The sequence below is a fragment of the Jaculus jaculus genome, chromosome 13, assembly GCF_020740685.1.
Source record: "Jaculus jaculus isolate mJacJac1 chromosome 13, mJacJac1.mat.Y.cur, whole genome shotgun sequence".
NCBI lineage: Eukaryota > Metazoa > Chordata > Mammalia > Rodentia > Dipodidae > Jaculus > Jaculus jaculus.
Genome location: NC_059114.1, coordinates 48,442,379 through 48,464,947, shown reverse-complemented (window position 1 = coordinate 48,464,947; position 22,569 = coordinate 48,442,379). Strand labels below are relative to the sequence as shown.

General features: G+C 43.7%; 1 protein-coding gene across 1 annotated transcript in view; it reads right to left on the bottom strand.

The window, feature by feature from the left end:
- Positions 1-828: 828 nt before the first annotated feature.
- LOC123454152 (bromodomain-containing protein 8-like) overlaps positions 829-22,569 on the bottom strand; it is a gene marked incomplete at its 5' end in the record, with an annotated part of 27,604 nt that continues 5,863 nt past the window's right edge. The window contains 4 exons of the mRNA XM_045132716.1: positions 829-938; positions 1,602-1,779; positions 6,476-6,544; positions 14,435-14,524. Of these exons, the coding sequence (XP_044988651.1) occupies positions 888-938; positions 1,602-1,779; positions 6,476-6,544; positions 14,435-14,524 (388 nt within the window). The remainder of the gene's footprint in view (positions 939-1,601; positions 1,780-6,475; positions 6,545-14,434; positions 14,525-22,569) is intronic.

Below are 22,569 nucleotides of genomic sequence, written 5' to 3'. Positions count from 1 at the left end.
TTTTCTAGTTTGTAGTCCATTTGTTTTAACCCAAGAAAGCAATCAGCCGTGGCATTTTTATTCTCATGAATCTTAAAGTACTAGACACTTTCTAATATTTTTCTCATAATTTATTTTGTCTCATCTCATGCCTAGTTGAAGGACGCTTCATTTAAGCACACTTTATAAATCAGATAAATCATGGGCACTCCATTTCCTCTTAGTATGAAAGAAGACTTCAGATGTCTTCGTTGTTTCACCACGGGATGCTGTCCCCTGTAGTTCCAGTTTCTGTAATCCTTAAACAGCAATTTTTGCTCCCACCACCCAGGAGACAGGTAAGAATATGGCTGTGAGTTCGAGGCCACCCTGAGACTCCATAGTGAATCCAGGTCAGCCTGGGCTAGAGTGAGACCCTACCTCGAAAAGCAGAATTTTTTTTTCCTTGCAAGGTCTAGTGGCACACATCTCTAAGCCCAACACTGTTGGAGGCTGAGACAGAAGAGTAGAGATTCCAAGGAAAGCCTGGGTTACAATTTGTTGAGATCCTACCCCCCAAAATAAACAAAATAATAGGTTTGTGAACTATTTATTTATAGAGAAGTAGAAGGTTCAACCTAATTCTAAGGTTATGCAACAAAATGTGGGCAATATTTATGGCATAAATTCAGAAACCTCCCCCACCCATACACACACTTTAAAAATCCTTTTATCAGCAAGCGTCATTGACTCCTTGTTTGTGAAGTAAGGCATTACTCGTATTAGAAAAGAAAATAGAGAAATGGTAAGTAAGCCCTAGGGTCTTCTCTGGTCAGTCTCAAGGAGAGGTATTAAACTTCAAAAAGGGTCGGAGTAGTAGCTTCAAGTTAACAAACTAGTCTTCTATCATCCACTTGACTGGCTGGCACTCATTCCAGATTACATAAGTCTTTTCTTTTATCTAACCAAGTACACAGCACCTACAGGAGCAAGGCACAGATAGCAAGCTGTGAGTCTTAAAAGCTACAGAAGGCTATTTCCAATTTTATTTCTATTTTTAGCAAACAGATACAAGTATAGTTTGTTTGTGTTGTTTTTCCAGATAGGGTTTCACTGTAGCCCAGGCTGACCTGGAATTCACCATGTAGTCTCAGGGTGGCCTTGAGGTCATAGTGATCCTCTACCTCTGCCTCCCAAGTGCTGGGATTAAAGGCATGCGCCCCCACACCCGGCTACGTTTTCTTTGGAGTATGAAGATGTTCAGAAAAGAAATCCTTACATGTTTCTTTGAAGTTATTATGCCTTACCCCATAAAGGTCAGCAAGTGTGATGTACATTAGAATAAACAATGTGGCAACTAAAATATGGACAGTGACTTGAGGCCCCCTGGGTTTTAGCCTTCCAACAGCTGCCTTACTACATGTCTTCATAGGCTATCTCATTTCACTAGGCAGTAAAACTAGAACTACTAAGGTTTGGAGTTTTCCAAACCAGAGAGTACAACATCAGCCTGTAATTGATTCTTCAATCATCTCTGAAGATAAATTCTGAGAACGCGAGGTCATCTAAACATCACTTTTATTCTCTGAGATCAGATTCCGCAAGCTATTCCCACTTTCTCCCCGCCGCTCTCTATGTGGTACCTGCATCTGCTCCAGGACTTCTCGCTGCATCTCCACGGCCATGTGATATATATGGTGATCGGAGTCGTTGTACATCACAGCGTTTTGGAACATCAGCATCAGATCCCGCTGGAACTCAGCCATGGTGCGAATGCGACCCTTTGACAGATTCCTCTTTAGGGTGGTTAAATCCATGGGTCTGTGGATGGCAAAGAGAAACCAGAGGAAATCACACCTTAACGTATAAGATTTGGTGACCTATTATTATTGGTGGGGGCTAAGTTGGGAGGATTGTACTGACTTAGACAGAAGTCTGGTCTACATAGCAAGTTCCAAGCCAGCATAAACTACACAGGGAGACCATGTCTCAAAGGTGAGGGAAAAAAAATATACAGTGATTGAGCCGGGCATGGTGGCCCACACCTTCAATCCCAGCACTAGGGAGGCAGAGGTAGGAGGATTGTCATGAGTTCAAGGCTACCCTGAGACTACATAGCGAATTCCAGGTCAGTCTGGGCTAGAGTGAGACCCTACCTCGAAAACAACAACAACAACAAAAAAGTAGTGATTGAACATGTTGTCTTAGAGAACTGATTCATAGTGAAAATAGTAGCAAAGATAACAAAATCTCTTCAGATAATAAAACAGCAGCAGTATATAACGTCTGCACAATGCTGGACACATTCTATAGTAATTTCACTGCCTCAATAAGCATATAAAGTAGGTGGTATTATTTTAGCAGCACTGGGCATTGAACTGAGGCTTCACAAATGCTCTGTCACTGAACTGTATCCTCAGTTCTTTTTTCATGTTTCAGAGACAAAATGTAAGTTTTCTAGACAGGCATTCAACTGGCAATCCTCTTGCCTCAGACTCACAGTAGCTGATATTGTAGGTCTGCAACCACTAAGTCTGTTACCAAATAGGGTCTGGTGTGGCATTAGCACTGGGGAGGCAGAGGCAGAAGGACTGTCTTATCGTTGCCTGTGGTGGCCTTGAACTCACACTGTTCTGCTTCAGCCGCCAACATAAGGATAGGTAACATTGCCATTTCTATTTGGCCAATGAAGAAACTGAGATCTAAAGAGACTAAATATTGTTATTTTCTAGCTAGAACCATGGAGCATGCCAAAGAGAACAAAAAGCAATTTCCTTCTATGCCATAAACCCTTAAGAAAAAGCAAAGGATGGGCTGGAGAGATGGCTTAGTGGTTAAGGTGCTTATCTTTGAAGCCAAAGGACCCAGGTTTAATTCCCCAGTACCCATGTAGGCTAGATGCACAAGGTTGATTAAAGGTGTATGCCACCATGACTGGCCTTCTTCTTGAGACAAGGTCTCACTCTGTATCCCAGGCTGTCCTGATGTCCTGAACTCACTATGTAGACCAGGCTGGCCTTGAGCTAAGGCGATGATCCCTCTGCTTCCATCTCCCAAATGCTAGGATTACAGGTATGTACCACCAAGCCTGCTCTAAACCCTACTTTCTTCACTTACAGATTGAAGGAGTCTGTCTTTGCTATAGTTTGAATAATAGTAACTTTTCCAAAACGGGTCAAAACTTAATCTCCAGTTGTGGAGAAAGCTCAGTCAGTAAAGTACTTGCCTTGAGGACCTTCATTCAACAGAAAGCCAGATGCACAAGGGGGCACATGCATCTGCAGTACATTTGCAGTGGCTAGAGGCCCTGGTGTGCCCATTCTCTTTCTCTTCTCTCTCTCTCTCTCTCTCTGCTTGCAAATAAATAAATAAAATATTTTTAAATATTTTATTTCTATTTTTTTACTTATTTATTACACAGAGAGAGAATGGGCACACCAGAGAATGGGCACACCAGGGCCTGTAGCCACTGCAAATGAACTCCAGACACATGCACTACCTTGTGCATCTAGTTTACATGGGTACTAGGGTATTGAAACAGGGTCTATAAGCTTCTCAGGCAAGAGCCTTAACCACTAAACCAACTCTCCAGCCCCAAGTAAAATATTTTGCACCAGGCATGGTAGCACATACCTTAAGTCCCAGCACACAGGAGGCAGAGGTACAAGGATTGCTGAGAGTTCGCGGCCAGCCTGAGATTATATAGTGATTACATAGTGAATTCCAAGTCAGCCTGGGCTAAAATGAGACCTTACCTCAGAAAACAAAAACAAAGCTGGGTGTGATGGTGCACGCCTTTAATCCCAGCACTTGGGAGGCTGAGATAGGAGGATTGCTGTGTGTTCTAGGCCACCGTGAGACACATAGGAATTCCAGGTCAGCTTGGGCTAGAGGGAAACCCTACTTTGAATAACCAAAAGAAAATAAATAAATAAATATTTTAAAATATATTTTAAAAAGCAGGGGAGGAGGGTGGCTATTGGCAGGTGATCTATGTCCTGAGGGCTCTACCCTCATAAATGGAATTACGGCATTTGTAAGCGTTTGAGGTAGAGAGCAGCTCTCCTTCGCCCTTTTCCCACGCAAGGGAAAAAGACCACTGTTGAAGGGGAACAGCAGTAAGGGGCCATCTTAGAAGCAGAGACCAGCCCTACCAGACACGGTGAATACTTTGATCTTGAACCACCCCAAGGTAGTGCTTTGCCGTAGCGTACATATGGACTAAGACAGTCTCCAAAGGTTCTCTCTGTCGTCATCTGGTGTATTCTGTTACCACATTCTGTTATGATAGCATATTAGATGGACTGTGTCACTAAAATCCAAAATACTGTACTCATCAATATTGGAATTTCTATTTGTGTCATTACTTTTTTTTGGTGGTTCTTCAAGGTAGGGTCCTACTCTAGTCCAGGCTGACCTGGAATTCACTATGTGGTCTCAGGTGGCCTTGAACTTGCAGGGATCCTTCTACCTCTGCCTCCTGAGTGCTGGGATTAAAGGCAGCCCTCGTGTCAATAACTTTACATTAGCACTTGTATTAGTAACTTTCCTTGTTGTTGTGACAAAGTACCTGGTAGGAAACAAGTTAAGAGAGGGTTTACAGCCTGGTGTGGTGGTGCATGCCTTTAATCCCAGCACTTGAGAGGCAGAGGTAGGAGGATTGTCATAAATCGAGGCCACCCTGAGATTACATAGTGAATTCCAGGTCAGCCTGGGATACAGTGAGTCCCTTCCTTGAACAAAGATAAAAAGGGTTAAAGGGCTAGAGAGATGGCTTAAGGGGCTTGCCAGGGAAGCCAAAGACCCCTGTTTGATATTTCTCCAGATCCCATGTAAGCCAGACACCAAAGGTAAGGCAAGCGCAAGGTCACACGTACGCACAAGGTGGCACAAACATTTGGACTTCGATTGAAGTGGCTGAGGCTTTGGTGCACTAATTCTCTCACTCTCTTTCTCTCACTCACTCTCTCTCTTAAAAAAAAAAAAAAAAAAGCTGCTGGGAGTGGTGGCGCATGCCTTTAATCCCAGCACTCAGAAGGCAGAGGTAGGAGAATCGCCTAGAGTTCAAGGCCATCCTGAGACTACATAGTGAATTCCAGGTCAGCCTGAGCCAGAGTAAGACCCTACCTCGGAAAAAAAAAAAAGTTGGAGATAGCTTTGCAGTTTAAGGTGCTTGCTTGCAAAGCCAAAGGACCCAGATTTGATTCCCCAAGATTCACATAAGCCAGATGCACAAGGTGGTGCATGCATCTGGAGTTCGTTTGTAGTGGCTAGAGGCCCTGGTGCACCCGTTCTCTCTCTATCTTCCTCGTTCTCTCTATCTCTTGCTCAAGTAAATAAATAAATTTTTCAAAAACTTTTGCTGGGTATGATGGTGCACGCCTTTAATACCAGCACTTGGGAGACCAAGGTAGGAGGATCTCCATGAGTTCGAGGCCCCCAAGTTTGCATTCCAGGTCAGCCTGGACTAGAGTGAGATCCTTCCTCCAAAAACAAAACCATTTTTTTTTTTTCTAAGAGAGGGTTTATTTCAGCTTAAAATTTAAGAAGATGCAATCCAAGCTGGCCGTGGTGGTACACACCGTTTAATCCCAGTACTCGGGAGGCAGAGGTAGGAGGATCACCATAAATTCGCGGCCATCCTGAGAGTATATAGTGAACTCCAGGTCAGCCTGGGCTAAAGTGAGACCCTACCTCGGAAAAAAACAAAAACAACAACAACAAAAAAAACACCACCAACAACAAAAGGAAGACACAGTGGGTCCGGCACGGTGGAGAAGGCGTGACAGCGGGAACACGAGGAAGCGGGAGTGCTGAATGCTGCGGCTCAACTTGCTCTCTTCTTCTATATTCAGTCAGGGGCCTCAGCCCACGGAATGGCTCCCCCTGCAGAGTCAGTCGTCACCCACCACCACTGTGTTTCGTGTTATCTGTGACCTTAGTTCTAATAGCGTTTGCTTGATGAATTTGGGAGCCCCCAGGTTAGGTGCATGTATGTTTAGGATTGTAATGTCCTCCTGTTGGAGGGTGCCTTTAATCAATATATAGTGGCTTTCCTTATGTTTCTTAACTAATGTTGGACTGAAGTCTACCTTGTCAGATATTAGGATAGCAACCCCTGCTTGTTTTCTAGGCCCATTTGCTTGAAACACCGTTTTCCAACCTTTCACCCTAAGAGAGTGTCCATCCTTTGTAGAAAGGTGAGTTTCTTGGAGGCAACAAATTGAATGCTGTGAATTTGAGTCTGAGGCTACATAGTGAATTCCAGGTCAGCCTGGGCTAGAGTGAAACCCAACCTCAAAAAAACAAAAGAATGCAAGCATGCTGGGAAGATTGCTCAGTGGTTAAAGGAAGTTGCTTACAGAACTGGTCAGCCTGGGTTCAATTCCCATACCACCACATAAGCCAGAAGCAAAAATGATGCAAGCATCTGGTAGTCACACATGCATGCAAGTAAATAAACAAACAAATAACTTTAAAAGAAGTAACCAACCTTTCTTGACCCTCTTTTACTGACCTTTTCACCACATCCTTATATCCTGGGGCCTGCCTTTCTGATACAGGCTTCAGAAATGGACTGCTGAACCTGTTAAGAAACAAATTCAGAAACCATAAGCAATTTGCTCTGAATGAGAAGAGTGGCTGTGGACCAGAATACTTAAAACTAGAATGTTGATTTTCTAAATAAGTTGGAAAACAAAGTGGTTGGGCTGTGTGGGTGTGGGATGGAGGGGGTACTGAGACCTGTATTTGATTTTCTAAATAAGGTTGGAAAAATAGAGTGAATGAGGCACAGTGACATAAGCCTCTAATTCCAGCACATGGGAGGCTTAGACATGAGGATTACCAAGAGTTGGAGGGAGACATGCCTAGACTACCTAGTGAGTTCCAGTTGTAGGCCAACCAGGCTCTAGAGTAAGATCCTAAAAAAAGGGTGTGTGTGTGTGGAGAGATGGCTTAGCACTTGTCTGCAAAGCCTAAAAACCTAGGTTCAATTCCTCAGTACCCACATAAGTTAGATGCACAAGGTGGCACATGCATCTGGTATTTGTTGGCAGTGGCTAGAGGCCCTGGCTCACCCATTCTCTCTCATTGTCTCAAAATAAGTAAATAAAGCCAGGTGTAGTGGCACATGACTTTAATCCCAGCACCTGGGAGGCAAAGGTAGGAGGATCGCCGAGAGTTCAAGGCTGCCCTGAGACTACATAGTGAATTTCAAGTCAGCCTAGGCTAGAGTTAGACCCTACCTCAGAAAATAAACAAGCAAACAAAAATTAAATAAATTAATAAGTAAATAATATTAAAAACCAGAAACTGATCTGGGCATGATGGTGCACACCTTTAATCCCAGCACTCAGGAGGCAGAGGTAGGAGGATTGCTGTGAGTTCAAGGCCACCTTGAGACTACACAGTGAATTCCAGTCAGCCTAGACTAGAGTGAAATCTCACCTTGAAAAATCAAAACAAAAACAAATAAAAAAACCCCCACAAAAACAACAACAACGAAAACCACAACACAGGGCTGGAGAGAGATGGCTTAGAGGTTAAGGTGCTTGCCTAAAATTAAGCCAAAGACCCAGGTTCAATTCCCCAGTACCCAAATAAAGCCAGATGCACAAGGTGGTGCATATATCTATTCATTTGAGGTGGCTAGAGGTCCTGGTGTGCCCATTTTTTCTCTCTCTCAAATAAATAATAAAATAAAAAAATATGTATTTAACAAAAAAACAACACAACCAAACAAAAATGATTCCCAATAGATATGGTGGCACATGGCTGTAGTCCCAGCTCTGGGGAAATGGAAGCAGGAAGATCAGAGATTTAAGGCCAGCTACATAGCTACATAAAATCAGCTACATAGTATTTTTGAGTTCAGCCTGGGCTCCGTGAGACTTTATTAAAAAATAAAACATAGAGCTGGGCATGGTGGCGCATGCCTTTAATCCCAGCACTCAGGAGGCAGAGGTAGGAGGATTGCTGAGAATTCAAGGCCACCCTGAGACTACATAGTGAATTCCAGGTCAGCCTGAGCTAGATAAGAACCTACCTTGGAAAACCAAAAATAAATAAATAAATATAGGTTGGAGAGATGGCTTAGAGGTTAAGGCATTTGCCTGCAAAGCCAAAGGATCCCAGTTTGATTCTCCAGGAGCCACGTAAGCCAGATGCACAAGGGGGCACATGCATCTGGAGTTTCTTTGCAGTGGCTGGAGGTCCTGGTGTGCCTATTCTCTCTCTCTCTGTCAAATAAGTAAAATATACTAAACAAAATTTAAATAAATAAAATAAAAAAAAATAGCTAGATATGGTGGCACAAGCCTTTAATTCCAATACTCAGGAGGCAGAGGTAGGAGGATTGCTGAGAGTTCAAGGCTACCCTGAGACTACATAGTGAAGTCCAGGTCAGCCTGTGCTAGAGTGAGAATCTGCCTTGGAAAACCAAAAAATAAAAAAATAAAAAAATAGGGCTGGAGAGATGGCTTAGCAGTTAAGCCACTTGTATGCAAAGCCAAAGGACCTTGGTTCCATTCCCCAGGGCCCACATAAGCACAAGATGATGCATACATCTGGAGTTCATTTGCAGTGGCTGGAGGCCCAGGCACGCCCATTCTCCCTCTCTCTGTCTCTCTCTCTTTACCTCTCTCTCTCTCAAATAAATAAATAAATAAAAATAAGAAAACATTTAAAAAAACAATAAAATAAAAATTTTTGAAAGGAGACTAGAGAGATTGTTCAGTGGTTAAAGGTACTTGCTTTCAAAGTCAACTGCCGATCTGAGTTCAATTCCCCAGTACCCGTGTAAAACCAGATACAAAAAGTACCTACATACACATACAGTGGCCTGTGCATCTGGAGTGTGGTTGGCAGAGACAAGAGGCCCTGTGCCCGTTACCCATCCCCCTCTTGGCTTCCATTCTCTGCTTGCAAATAAATAAATAAAAATGTAAAACAAACAACAACAACAAAAACCAGCCAAGCATGTTGGCACGCACCTTTCATCCCAGCACTTGAGAGGCAGAGGCAGGATAGCTTTGAGAATGAGGCTAACCTGAGACTACATAGTGAATTCCAAGTCAACCTGGGTTAGAGCAAGACCTTACTTCACAAAAACAAAAATCGGGCTGGAAAGATGGCTTAGAGGTTAAGGTACTTGCCTGTGAAGCCAAAGGATACAGGTTCAATTCCACAGGACCCACATAAGCCTGATGCACATGGTGGTATATACGTCTGGAGTTCGTTTGCAGCAGCTGGAGGCCCTGGTGCACCCATTCTCTCTCTCTCTCTTTCTCTCAAATAAATAAATAATTTTTTGTTTTGTTTTTCAATGTAGGGTTTAGGTCTAGCCCAGGCTGACCTGGAATTTTCACTATGTAGTCTCAAGGTGGCCTTGAACTCACAGCGACTCTCCTACCTCTGCCTCCCAAGTGCTGGGATTAAAGGTGAGTGCCACCACATTCAGCTAAAAATAATTTTTTAATTGTCTATTTTATTTATTTACTTGAGAGAAAGGAAGAGGCAGATAGAGAGAAAGAAAGAATGTGCATGCCAGGGCCTCTAGCCATTGCAAGCGAACTCCAGATTGCATGAGCCCCCTTGTGCATCTGGCTTACATGGGTCCTGGGGAATCAAACCAGGTCCTTAGGCTTTGCAAGCAAACACCATAACCGCTAAGCCATTTCCCCAGCCCTAATATATATATACATTTGTATGTTTGTTTGTTTGTTTGAGGTAGGGTTTCACTCTAGCCCAGGCTGACCTGGAATTTACTCTGTATTCTCAGGGTGGCCTCAAATTCCCGATGATCCTCCTAAATCTGCCTCCCTAGTACTGGGATTAAAGGCATGTGCCACCACACCCGGCTTTCTAAAATATTTAAAAAAAAAAATAGCTCTGACCACTTGGGAACTTCCAGCTGTGGGTAAGTTTCCCCCTAGGCTGGGCCTGGGCCCCGGCTGGGCTGAGCAGAGGGAAGAGGCGCCTAGCCCTTACTCTCCACATGGGTTCTTTTTCCCCTCCAGTTCCCCACATAGCAAGGGTTCCTTAAACTTTCTTTTCTCTTTCCACAGTTTTTCCAGGCCCTCCACATGGGATCTCTAGCCATGTGGGTGCCTTTCCTTGGCTATTTAATAAATGCCAGTCAATAATATAATAATTTAATAACTAGCCTTCTCAGCCTTTTTTATTCAATTCTTTGATTACAATTAGAAACAAACCTAGGGTCTTGGGGTTCAAGGGCTTTCCTGGGCCCCCACACACCACATTACACAGGGACAGAAGCAATGACAAGCATTGTGCCTGCTCAGTCAGCCTGCTACAGCCGAAATGGACATCCCTCTGTCTTCCCAGACTTTTAGTCCTTATTTGAAGTAAATAGCAATTTTTTATTTTGAGAAAGAGACCCCAGCTGCCCTGGTCCCCCTTGCCAACTGTGTTTTTCCAGAACTGCCGGAGTCTTTGTTGCTGTTCCCCACGCACAGGAGGGGATGCAGGTGCCTTCAGGAGCTGAAAAGACGAGATACTCGATTCTTCCTCAGAGCTTCCACGGAGAACCAGCCTGCCAGCCGCCTCAGACATGGGACTTGAGCACCCCAGAGTTGTCAGAGAACACATTAGGGTTGTTTAAAGCTACGAAATATAGGTTTTTCTACAATAGAACAAGAAACTAATATCCCCTCAACAACTCTGAGGCCCTGCAACATCTTGTTTATGTCTAAATAAGCTCAAGAAAGGCTGCTGTCTAGAGCAAGATTAATCAGCCAGAATCACACAGATAGCAGCAAGAGTGAGGACTGGGATGGCAATCAATCTTGTCACCTGCCTTTGGTCTTCCCCAAACACCAGGTGGCCTTTGAAAGTTGCTAAGAGAAGAGCATCTTCCTCTACCACATGGTCTTTTCATGAATACTGCTATGCCACAAGCTCAAAAGCAATGGAACCGAGAAACTATGGGCTGAAGCCTCTGAAACTGTGAGCTAAAATCAACCTTTCCTTCTTCTTTATTTTATTTTATCTTTTTCTTTTGGTTATTCCAGGTAAAGTCTCACTCTAGCTCAGGCTGTCCTGAAATTCACTGTGTACGCTCAGGGTGGCCTTGAACACACGGCAATCCTCCTACCTCTGTCTCTTGAGTACTGGGATTAAAGGTGTGTGCCACGACACCCGGCCCCAGCCTTTGCTTCTTAAAAGTTGATTATCTCAGCCAGCCATGGTGGTACATGCCTTTAATCCCAGCACTTAGTGAGGCAGAGTTTTTGCCTCCTCAAGACAGGCCATAAAACTTAGAATTTCTCTTCCTTGAGCTATGTCATAGAAACTGTTCCCCCACCTTTCTGACTTGGACTAGCCATAAAGAAATTCTCTGACACACCCTTATTTGATAATAAGTTATAAACCCTCCTCACACCAGAAGAGTCCTGCTCACACCATGAAGGGGAAAATTAATACCCAGACAGGCCAAGAATGCTTAAGCAGGCAGGTCTAAGACCCACCCAATCTATTAGCATTAGAGCATACCTTCTTCGCCCATCAGAATTAAACATGGTTGCCCATGCTTCAGTCATGCCTGTGCCGTGAAGTCTTCATAAAATACTCAAATGGGCAGGGTTCAGAGGGCTTCCAGATAGCAGAACACAAGGAGGTCCTGAGAGGCATGTTGAGAGGAGGAAGGAAGGTCTGCTTCCTTCCCCATACCTCACTGTGCCCCTCTTCATCTCGATGCCTTGCAATATCCTTTATAATCAACTACTATGCATAATCATTTCCCTGAGTTCAGTGAGCCCTTCAAGCAAATTAATTGAACCTGAGAAATGGGCCTTGGGAACCCTGGTTTGTAACTGTTTGGTCAGAAGTACAAGTCAAACAACCTGGACCTTGTGATGGTATCAAACTGTGTATGAGAAGGGGCAGCCGGGCATTGAGCCTTGACCTGCAGAATCTGACACTGATGCAGTGTCTGAACTGAATTAAATGAGATGACAACTGACTGGTGCCCACTGGGGCAGAATTGCTTGCTTAGCAGTGGAAGGAGATGCAGATCTGCTGTTAAAATCTTCTGCATTGTTTGTGATGTGAGAGGAAGGTGGAAGAAAGCCACTCTGCTTTTACTGACATGCATCAGAGGGCTCACTAGTATGATGCCAATTCTATGCAGACTGAGCTATAAAATTAACACAGTTCCAACCAAGACTCCTCCAGACTTTATGTGGTAAAGTGATTCTGAAATTCACATGGGAGTGCAAAGAAGTGAGAAGGGTCACTCGAACATCAAAGAAAGCAATGCTTGAGAGCTTGCACTAGATTCCAGACACCATACAGCTATAGCCATAAAAATGATGTGTTCATTGGTGTGAATAAACATAAGCACGCCAGTGGAAAAGAACAGAGGGTTGAGAAATAGACCTGGACATGTATGGTTGGTTGGTTTTCAACAAAAGGATCAAGGCAATTCACCGGAGAATGAAGAAGCTTTTCCATTCTTGTAAGTAGGTCAATGGAATAGAATATAGAACCCAGAAGTAAGCCTGCACATATATGGTCAATTGATTTTCAACAAAGATACAAAGGCAATTTGGTGGATAAAGAAAAATAATAATCTTTTTCAACAAATAATGCTGGAATCATAGATATCCATATAAGCAAAAATAGACAAAAAACAGAATCAAGGGCTGGAGAGATGGATTAAGCGCTTGCCTGTGAAGCCTAGGGACCCTGGTTCAAGGCTCAATTCCCCAGGACCCATGTTAGCCAGATGCACAAGGGGGCGCGTGCATCTGGAGTTCGTTTGCAGTGGCTGGAGGCCCTGGTGCACCCATTCTCTCTCTCTCTCTATCTGCCTCTTTCTCTCTGCCTGTAGCTCTCAAATAAATAAAGATGAACCACAACAACAACAACAAAAAACCAGAATCAAAATTGATTATAGAATTAAATAATAAATGTAAAACTTAAAAAAATATATAGCTGGGCTTGGTGGTGCATGTCTTTAATCCCAGAACTCGGGAGGCAGAGGTAGGAGGATCACCTTGAGTTTGAGGCCACCCTGAGACTACAAAGTGAATTCCAGGTCAGCCTGGGCTAGATTAAGACCCTACCTTGAAAAACCAAAATAAATACACAAGTAAATAAAGTAAACAACAATAACAAAAACAAAAAACTACGCGTATGTCTCAGTTCTCATTAATTTTCCCTGAGGAAAAACTACTGAAAGAGGACTAGAATTAAACCCATTATTTTCCTTTTACCAAACAGAGAGAGGGCTAGGGAACCAACAGCAACCTGTCAGATATTTTATTATAACAATCGATTTTAATTTGAGCTCACAAATTTGTTCAAGACTCTTGAGCACCTGTTTCTGTGGAAAACAAAATTCACCCAGTGGGAAGGAAACATACATATTTTAAGTACAAAAATATCATGAAATATCAATTTCTAAAGGCAATTCAAATATTGCAGCAATTTTTTTTTTAGTATTTATTTATTTGAAAGAATGGGCATGTCAAGGTCTCCTGCCATTGCAGCTGAACTCCAGACACATGTGTCACTTTGTGCATCTGGCTTTACATGGTTACTGGGGAATCAAACCCAGACTGTGAGGCTTTGCCAGAAAGTGTTTTTAACAAATAAGCCAGGTCTCCAGCCCAGCAATGATTTCCTGAAAAAATACACTAAACTAGCTTCGATACAGGATCATTTTAACCATGGCTTGTTTTTATTTTTGTTTAATTTTTCTCTTCACTTCCTTCAAATAAATAAATTTAAATTGATTTAATTTTAAATCTTTTATTTTTATTTATTTATTTGAGAGAGGGGGAGGGAGAGAGATTGAGAATGGGTGCACCAAGGCTTGCAGCCACTGCAAACTAACTCCAAACGCATGTGCCACCTTGTGCATCTGGCTTACATGGGTCCTAGAGAATTGAACCAAGGTCCTTTGGCTTTGGAGGCAAGTGCCTTAATGGCTAAGCCATCTCTCCAGTCCAAATTAATTTATTTATTTTTGGTTTTTCTTCTGAGGTAGGACCTTGTTCCAGCTCAGGCTGACCTGAAATTCATATGTAGTCTCAGGGTGGCCTCAAACTCAAGGTGATCCTCCTACCTCTGCCTCCCAAGTGCTGGGATTAAAGGCATGCACCACCACACCTGGCAGTGTACTTTCTTCCATTTTTTTGACAGGGTTTCATTTACCCTAGGCTGGCATTGACCTCACTATGTGGTGCAAAGAATGACCTTGAATTCCTGTTTCCAGCTTCCAAGTGCTAGGGTCATAGGACTGTGTCATTACTCCCACTTTTATGAGGTGCTGGGCCCAAACCCAGAGTTTTATGAATGTTAGATAAGCACTCTACTGACTGAGCTCTATCCCCCATGTTTTCAACAATGCCTGCATGAGTGATGGATATATTTTCTTCTGTGCTTAAGCTCTAATATGTGTTACTATTTCAGTTCTGAACATAATCCTATTACCATTTCAGAGACCTACCTGTGGCTGGCAATCATCTTCCAGACTTGCAGAAGAGTCTTCTTAAATAGGAAATGATCCTGAATAGGGTCACCTTGGCTTAGAGCAGTCCTATAGACAGAAAAAGAGACAGTAAGCTAGGCATGGTAGCACATGCCTTTAGTCCCAGCACTCAGGAGGCAGAGGTAGGGGAGAAAGATGAGGTAGACAGAGAAAAAGTATGGGCACACCAGGGCCTCTTGCCACTGTGAAACTCCAGATACATGTGCCACTTTGTGCATCTGGCTTAACATGGGTACTGGGGAATCAAACCTGGGTCATTTGGCTTAGCAGGCAAGCACCTTAACAGCGAGTCATCTCTCCAGCCCTCTTTTTGGATATATATATTTGGAAAAGAGAAAGTGCATGTTTTGGCATGCCAGAGCCTATTTGCCACTGCAAATGAACTCCAGATGCATACATCACTTTGTGCATCTGCCTTTACATAGGCACTGGGGAATGGAACCCAAGCTGACAGGCTTTACAAGCAAGCAAAATGAACTAAATTGGCCTATTTCAGCTTTTTTACTGAGATGCAATGGTTTACTACACTTTATAAGTTTCCCTTTTGGAAATTTCTTTTGTTTATTCCAAAGTTAAACATCATGTTACATGTCCCATTTTATATACTATATTACTGTCTTGAAATGAGTTCTCTTCTTCTTATTTATTTATTTATTTCAGAGGCAGAGGCAGAGGCAGAGACAAGAGAGAGAGAGAGAGAGAGAGAGGGAAACAGAATGAGAGAGAATGGGTGCACCAGGGCTTCTGCAAACAAACTCCAGACACATGCACCACTTTGTGCCTCTCGCTTTACGTGGGTACTGGGGAATTGAACCTGAGCCAGCAGGCTTTGCAAGGAAGTGCCTTTAACCTCTGAGCCATCTGTCCAGCCCTGAAATGGGTTCTCTTAACACTGAAAATTTGATCTCATTTTGCATTATGTACCATATGGTGTGCATCTATATGATCTTACAATTTCCATTATGGTTTTTTTAAATGTTTTATTTTTATTTATTTATTTGACAGAGAAAGAGGGGGAAAGAGGGAGAAAGAGAATGGCTGTGCCAGGGCCTCCAGCCACTGCAAATAAACTCCAGACGCGTGGGCCCCCTTATGCATCTGGCTAACGTGGGTCCTGGGGAATCAAACCTGGGTCCTTTGGCTTTGCAGGCACCCCCCTTAACCACTAAGCAATCCCTCCAACTGCCTATTGTGTTTTTTAAAAATTATTTTTATTCATTTATTTGAGGAGAGAAAGAGAAAAAGAGAGGGGGAGAGAGAAAGAATGGGTGTTCCAGGGCATCCAACAACTGTGTTACAGTCAGGTTCGCATTGCTGGTAGAAATCACCCAACAAGAGTAGCTTCTGGGAAAAGAGATTTATTTTGGCTTACAGGCTCGAGGGGAAGCTTCACGATGGCAGGGAAAAACGATGGCACGAGCAGAGAGTGGACATCACCCCCTGGCCAACATAAGATGGACCACAGCAACAGGAGGGTGTGCCAAACACTAGCATGGGGAAACTGGCTATAAAGCCCATAAGCCCGCCCCCCACAATACACTCCCTCCAGGAGGCATTAATTCCCAAATATCCATTATCTGGGAACCTAGCATTCAGAACACCTGAGTTTATGGGGGACACCTGAATCAAACCACCACATTCCGCCCCTGGCCCCCATAAACTGATATCCATACATGATGTAAAATACAATGCTTTCAGTCTGACTTTAAAATTCCCCATAGTTTTTATCAATTCCAATGATGTTCATACATCCGTATAGTTAAAGATTTTTTAACTGAGCCATAATACCAAAATATAACCCCAAAAAAACCCATAATGGCACAGAATAAATATTCACACTGCAAAAGATGGCATTGGGCATAGCAAAGGAACATTCAACCAATACAAGATTTAAAACAACCAGAGCAAATATCAAAACTCTGTAGCTTCAAGTCCAGCAACTCTAGCCAGTGACAAATCTTCAAATCCAATAATTCTAACCAGCAACAAGTCTCTGGCATTCCAATTCCGCCCCTCCAGCTAGGCTACTCACAGTCCTGGGAAACTTCACTGGGGCTGGCAGCTCCTTGGCAGCCATCTCATGGTCCCGGCATCTCCACTGGGTCTCCACTGCTAGCCACGGTTCATCTTCATGGCCCCATGGGGTCTCTATGTAGGCAACCAGCAAACCTGCTTCACACTGCCCATGGCCATTTCCAAAACACAAGTCCGTGTTGCAAACTCAATGACCCTCTTTCCAGCATTTCTTATACTCCACAATATCAGGTAGGGTGCCAACTTGTTAATCCAGGGGGGAATAAAGCAGACTTTGAAGAACAGGACACTCCTTGAGCACTCAGGCCCTTTCAAAAGAGTCTACATTCTTCTTGTTGCCCCAGCACAGGTCAGCTAGCCCAGTCTCAAAGGTTGTCATTTCTCAGTTGCAGCTGAACAGGCAACAGTTCACCCAAAGATTTTTCTTTCTGTGCCATATCCCTCTGCACACACCAGTTCATTTCTACGCAAAGCAACCCTGCACAACTTCTCAGGACACGGGCATAAGAGCAAGCTTCTCGCATAAACTGCTAGCCCAGTCCAAGCAAAGCTCTTTCTCACCCTCATAAGCCAAACCTCACAGTCCATAGTTCTTACTGCATTTAGATCTTTCAGCTCTGACCAGAATAGTCCATCAAGCTGGACTTACAGCACTGCAAAGCATCTCTTAGGCCAAAGTTTCAAGTCCTCCCACATTCCTCTTGAAAATCAGCTCCAAAAGGGCAAAGCCACACAGTCAGGTGTCTAGCAGCAATCCCACTCCTGGTACCACTTTACTGTTGTAGTCAGGTTCGCATTGCTGGTAGAAATCACCCAACAAGAGTAGCTTCTGGGAAAAAGAGATTTATTTTGGCTTACAGGCTCGAGGGGAAGCTTCACAATGGCAGGGGAAAATGATGGCATGAGCAGAGAGTGGACATCACCCCCTGGCCAACATAAGATGGACCACAGCAACAGGAGGGTGTGCCAAACACTGGCATGGGGAAACTGGCTATAAAGCCCATAAGCCTGCCCCCAACAATACACTCCCTCCAGCAGGCATTAATTCCCAAATATCCATCATCTGGGAACCTAGCATTCAGAACACCTGAGTTTATGGGGGACACCTAAATCAAACCACCACAAACTGCAAATGAATCCCAGACTTGTGTACTTGTGCATTTGGCTTACATGGGTCCTGGGGAATGGAGCCTGTGTCCTTTGACTTTGCAGGCAAGTACCTTAACCACTAAGCCATCTCTCCAGCCAACATCCTTAAATGCTATTATTTACAGACCACTACCAGAATAAGACATTTAAAGTCTAAATGTCTTTTCCTTCCTTCCTTCTTCTTTTCTTCATCTTTTTGGTTTTTTTGTTTTGTTTTGTTTTGTTTTATGTTTTTTTGTGGTAGGGTCTCACTCTAGCCCAGACTGACCTGGAGTTCACTACATAGTCTCAGGGTGGCCTTGAACTCACAGCAATCTTCCTATCTCTCCCTCCTGAGTGCTGGGATTAAAGGTGTGCGCTCAGCTTCTTCTCTTTTATTTATTTATTTTTATTATTGGCAACTTCCAGAATTATAGACAGTAAACCATGATAATTCCCTCCCCCTCACTTTCCCCTTCACAACTCCACTCTCCATCATATCCCCTTCCCCTCTCCATCAGTCTTTTTTATTTTGATGTCCTCATCTTTTCCTCTCATTATAATGGTCTTTTGTAGGTAGTGTCAGGCACTGTGAGGTCATGGGTATCCAGGCCATTTTGTGTCTGGAAGAGTATATTGTAAGGAGCCCTACCCTTTCCTTTGGCTCTTACATTCTTTTTTTTTTTTTTTTTTTTCCGAGGTAGGGCTTCACACTAGCCCAAGCTGACCTGGAATTCACTATGTAGTCTCAGGGTGGCCTCAAACTCACAGCAATCTTCCTACCTCTGCCTCCCAAGTGCCAGGATTAAAGGTGTGTGCCACCACACCAAGATTGGCTCTTACATTCTTTCTGCCACCTCTTCCACAATGGACCCTGAGCCTTGGAAGGTGTGACAGAGATGTTTCAGTGCTGAGCACCCCTCTGTCCCTTCTTCTCAGCACTATGGTGCCTTCTGAGTCACCTCAGAGGTCACCACCATCTGAAAAGAGAAGTTTCTCCAACCAGAAGTGAGAGTAGCATTAATATATGAGTATAAACATTTAGAAAAGTGCTTAGTGGGCAGTTTGGTGAGCATAATATATGCATTTAGTCAGACAGCAGCAGGCACTACACACCCAGGACTCATGATTTCCCCTGATATAGTTTTCATTATCAGGCATGTATTCTCTCCTGTGGAGTGGATCTCTAGTCCAATGAAAAAGAAGTTGGTTTTCCCCATAACAGCCATGCCACTATTGCACCTGTTGGCTCATTTGGCCTGGCTGTCCCAACAAGGCTTGCAGTGTCCACTGTTGTTTATCTCCACTGATCACTTCTTCTCTCCCACGGAGCTGCATGCAGTGTAGCTTTTGCCAGCTTCCTGTCAGCTACTCTACAGGGAGAAGGGTTTCAGCTCAGCTCCAGCAAGATTTCTCAGTGACCTTGCAGCTCGACATGTGGAGTCTTCAGCAATAGGATTTTACCATCTATTCCTAGTGGGAAACCAAGAGCCTCAGTAATGGTCTGTAAAGTTTTGGGGGCACCAGGAACCTCCCTGGCCAACAATGGCACATCCAGAAGCCATAGATTATCACTAGAAAAATTTCAGTGCCAGGGATATGATACCTTCTTTTATGAATGTATAACCCAAGCTGGCTTTGAACTACTGCTCCTTCTGCTTCAACCTTGTCAGCAATTTCCTACCACCAGCTGTTCCACCACACCACACACTTTTTCCTTCTAGGTAGGGTCTCACTTTAGCCCAGACTGACCTGGAACTAGACTCAGGCTGGCTTCAAACTTACAGTGATCATCCACCTCTGCCTCCTGAGTGCTGGGATTAAAGGCATGTGCCGCAACGCCTGGCTCCCACCATCACTTTTTTTTTCTTTAATGTTTTTTTATTAACAACTTCCATGATTATAAAAAAAAATCCCATGGTAATACCCTCCCTCCCCCCACTTTCCCCTTTGAAACTCCATTCTCCATCATATCCCCACCCCTTCTCAAACAGTCTCTCTCTCATTTTGATGTCATGATCTTTTCCTCCTATTATGATGGTCTTATGTAGGTAGTGTCAGGCACTGTGAGGTCATGGATATCCAGGCCATTTTGTGTCTGGGGGGAGCACATTGTAAGGAGTCCTACTCTTCCTTTGACTCTTACATTCTTTCCACCACCTCTTCCACAATAGACCCTGAGCCTTGGAAGGTGTGATAGAAATATTGCAGTACTGCCACCAGCACTTCTTAAAAATATTTATTTATTTAAGAGAGAGAGAAAGAGAAATAGGCAGAGAGAGAGAGAGAAAGTGGGGTGGGGGAGAATGGGCATGCCAGGGCCTCCAGTCACTGTAAATGAACTCCAGATGCACCTTGTGCATCTGGCTTACATGGGCCCTGGGGAATCGAAACTGAGTTAAGGTAAGCACCTTAACCATTAAGCAATCTCTCCCACCTTCTTCTTATGCATATATTTTTTTGTTTGTTTAGTTTTCTGAGGTAGGGTCTCACTCTAGCTCAGGCTGACCTGGAATTCACTATGTAGTCTCAGGGTGGCCTTGAACTCATGGTGATCCTCCTATCTCTGTCTCTCAAGTGCTGGGATTAAAGGAGTGTGCCACCATACTGAGCTATATTTTTGTTTTTTGAGGTAGGGTCTCACTCTAGCCCAGGCTGACCTGGAACTCACTATGTAGTCTCAGAGTGGCTTTGAACTCATGGCAATCCTCCTACCTCTGCCTCCCAAGTACCAGGATTAAAGGTGTGCACCACCTGGCTTTAAAAAAAATTTTTTTAATGTATTTATTTGTGATCAGAGAGAGAAGGAGAGAGTGAGAAAACAGCAGTGTCCCAGGGCTTCTTGCCACTGAGAATGGACTCTAGACACATGGGCCACTTTGTACATCTGGCTTCATGTGGGTACTGCACCTGGGCCACCAAGCTCTGCAAACAAGCACCTTTAACCACTAAGCCATCTCCTTAGCCTCCTTGTGTTTGTTTTTCCTTTTTCCTTTTTATTTAACTTATTTGCAAATATGGTCTTGAATTCATAGTGAAATGAAAATAGATTCTTATCCCTCTCCATGCACAAGAATCAAGTCCATATGGATCAAAGACCTGAAACTGCTAGAAGTCAGGGAAACCCTTCAACATATTGGCATAGGCAATGAACCACAGAGCAACCACTGGGACACCATGAAATTAAAAAGCTTTAGTACAGCAAAGGACATTGTAAATAGAGCAAAGAGGCAACCTACAGAATGGGAGAAAGTCTTTGCCAGCTATATATCTGATAGAGGATTAATATCCAGGATATATAAAGAACTCAAAAAAACTAAATACTGGGCTGGAGAGATGGCTTGGCAGTTAAGCGCTTGCCTGTGAAGCCTAAGGACCCTGGTTCGAGGCTCGGTTCCCCAGGTCCCACATTAGCCAGATGCACAAGGGGGCGCACGCGTCTGGAGTTCGTTTGCAGAGGCTGGAAGCCCTGGCGCGCTCATTCTCTCTCTCTCCCTCTACCTGTCTTTCTCTCTGTGTCTGTCGCTCTCAAATAAATAAATTTAAAAAAAACAAAACAAAACAAAACAAAAACTAAATACTGAGAAATCAAACAAGGGCTGGAGGGATGGCTTAGCAGTTAAGGTGCTTGCCTGCAAAGCCAAAGGACCCAGGTTCGATAACCCAGTATCCACATTAACCAGATGCTCAAGGGGGTGCAGGCATCTGGAGTTCATTTGTAGTGGCTGGAGGCCCTGGCATGCCCATTCTCTCTCTCCCCATCTTTTTCCATCAAATAAATAAAAATTTAAAACCTTAAAAAAAAGAAAGAAACCAAACAATCCAATTAAAAAATGGACTATGGCTGGGTGTGGTAGTGCACACCTTTAATCCCAGCACTCAAGAGGCAGAGGTACAAGGATTTCCATGAGTTTGAGGCCACTCTGAGACTGCATAATGAATTCCAGGTCAGACTGGGCTAGAACGAGACCCTATCTCAAAAAAAAAAAAAAAAAAAAAAGGTGGGGGGCTATGGAACTAAATAGAGTTCTCAAAAGAAGAAATACAGATGGCATATAAGCATCTACATCCTTAGCCATTAGGGAAATTAAAATTAAAACTACTTTGAGATTCCATCTCACTCCTGTCACAATGGCTATCATCAAGAAAACAAATGACAAACAAATCCAGGCATGGTGGCACACGCCTTTAATCCCAGCACTCGGGAGGCACAGGTAGGAGGATTGCCATAAATTCAAGGCCAGCCTGGAACTATAGAGTGCCTGTTGCTGGAGACATCACATGCTTGTGTTGCAAAACCACTGAGAAATCAAGCTGGAGCTGAGCTAAAAACCTCCTCCCTGTGGACCAGCTGACAGAAAGCTGGAAGAAGCTACGTTGCATGCAGCCCTATGGGAGAGAGAAGTCATCAGTAGTGATAAATCACAGTTGACATTGCAAGCCTTAAGTTTGGCCAGCCAGGCCAAATGAACCAACAGATGTAATAGTGGCATGTCTGTTCTGGGGAAACCAACTGCTTTCTGCTTTCTAATTGGACTAGAGGCCCATTCCACAGGAGGGAATACATGTTTGATTCTGAAAACCTAGTCAAAAGCCTATGACAGGGGAGGTCATGAGCCCTAGGGGAGTAATGCTTGCTGCTGTCTGGGTAAATGCATATATTATGTTCACCAAACTGCTCCGTAAGCACTTTTCTTTCTTTTTTTTTTTTTTTGGTTTTTCAAGGTAGGGTTTCACTCTAGCCCAGGCTGACCTGGAATTCACTATGGAGTCTCAGGGTGGCCTCGAACTCACAGCGATCCTCCTACCTCTGCCTCCCAAGTGCTGGGATTAAAGGCGTGCGCCACCACGCCCGGCTCCCGTAAGCACTTTTCTTAGCATTCATAGCCATAAATTAGTGCTACTCTCACTTTTGGTTAAAGAAGCTCCTC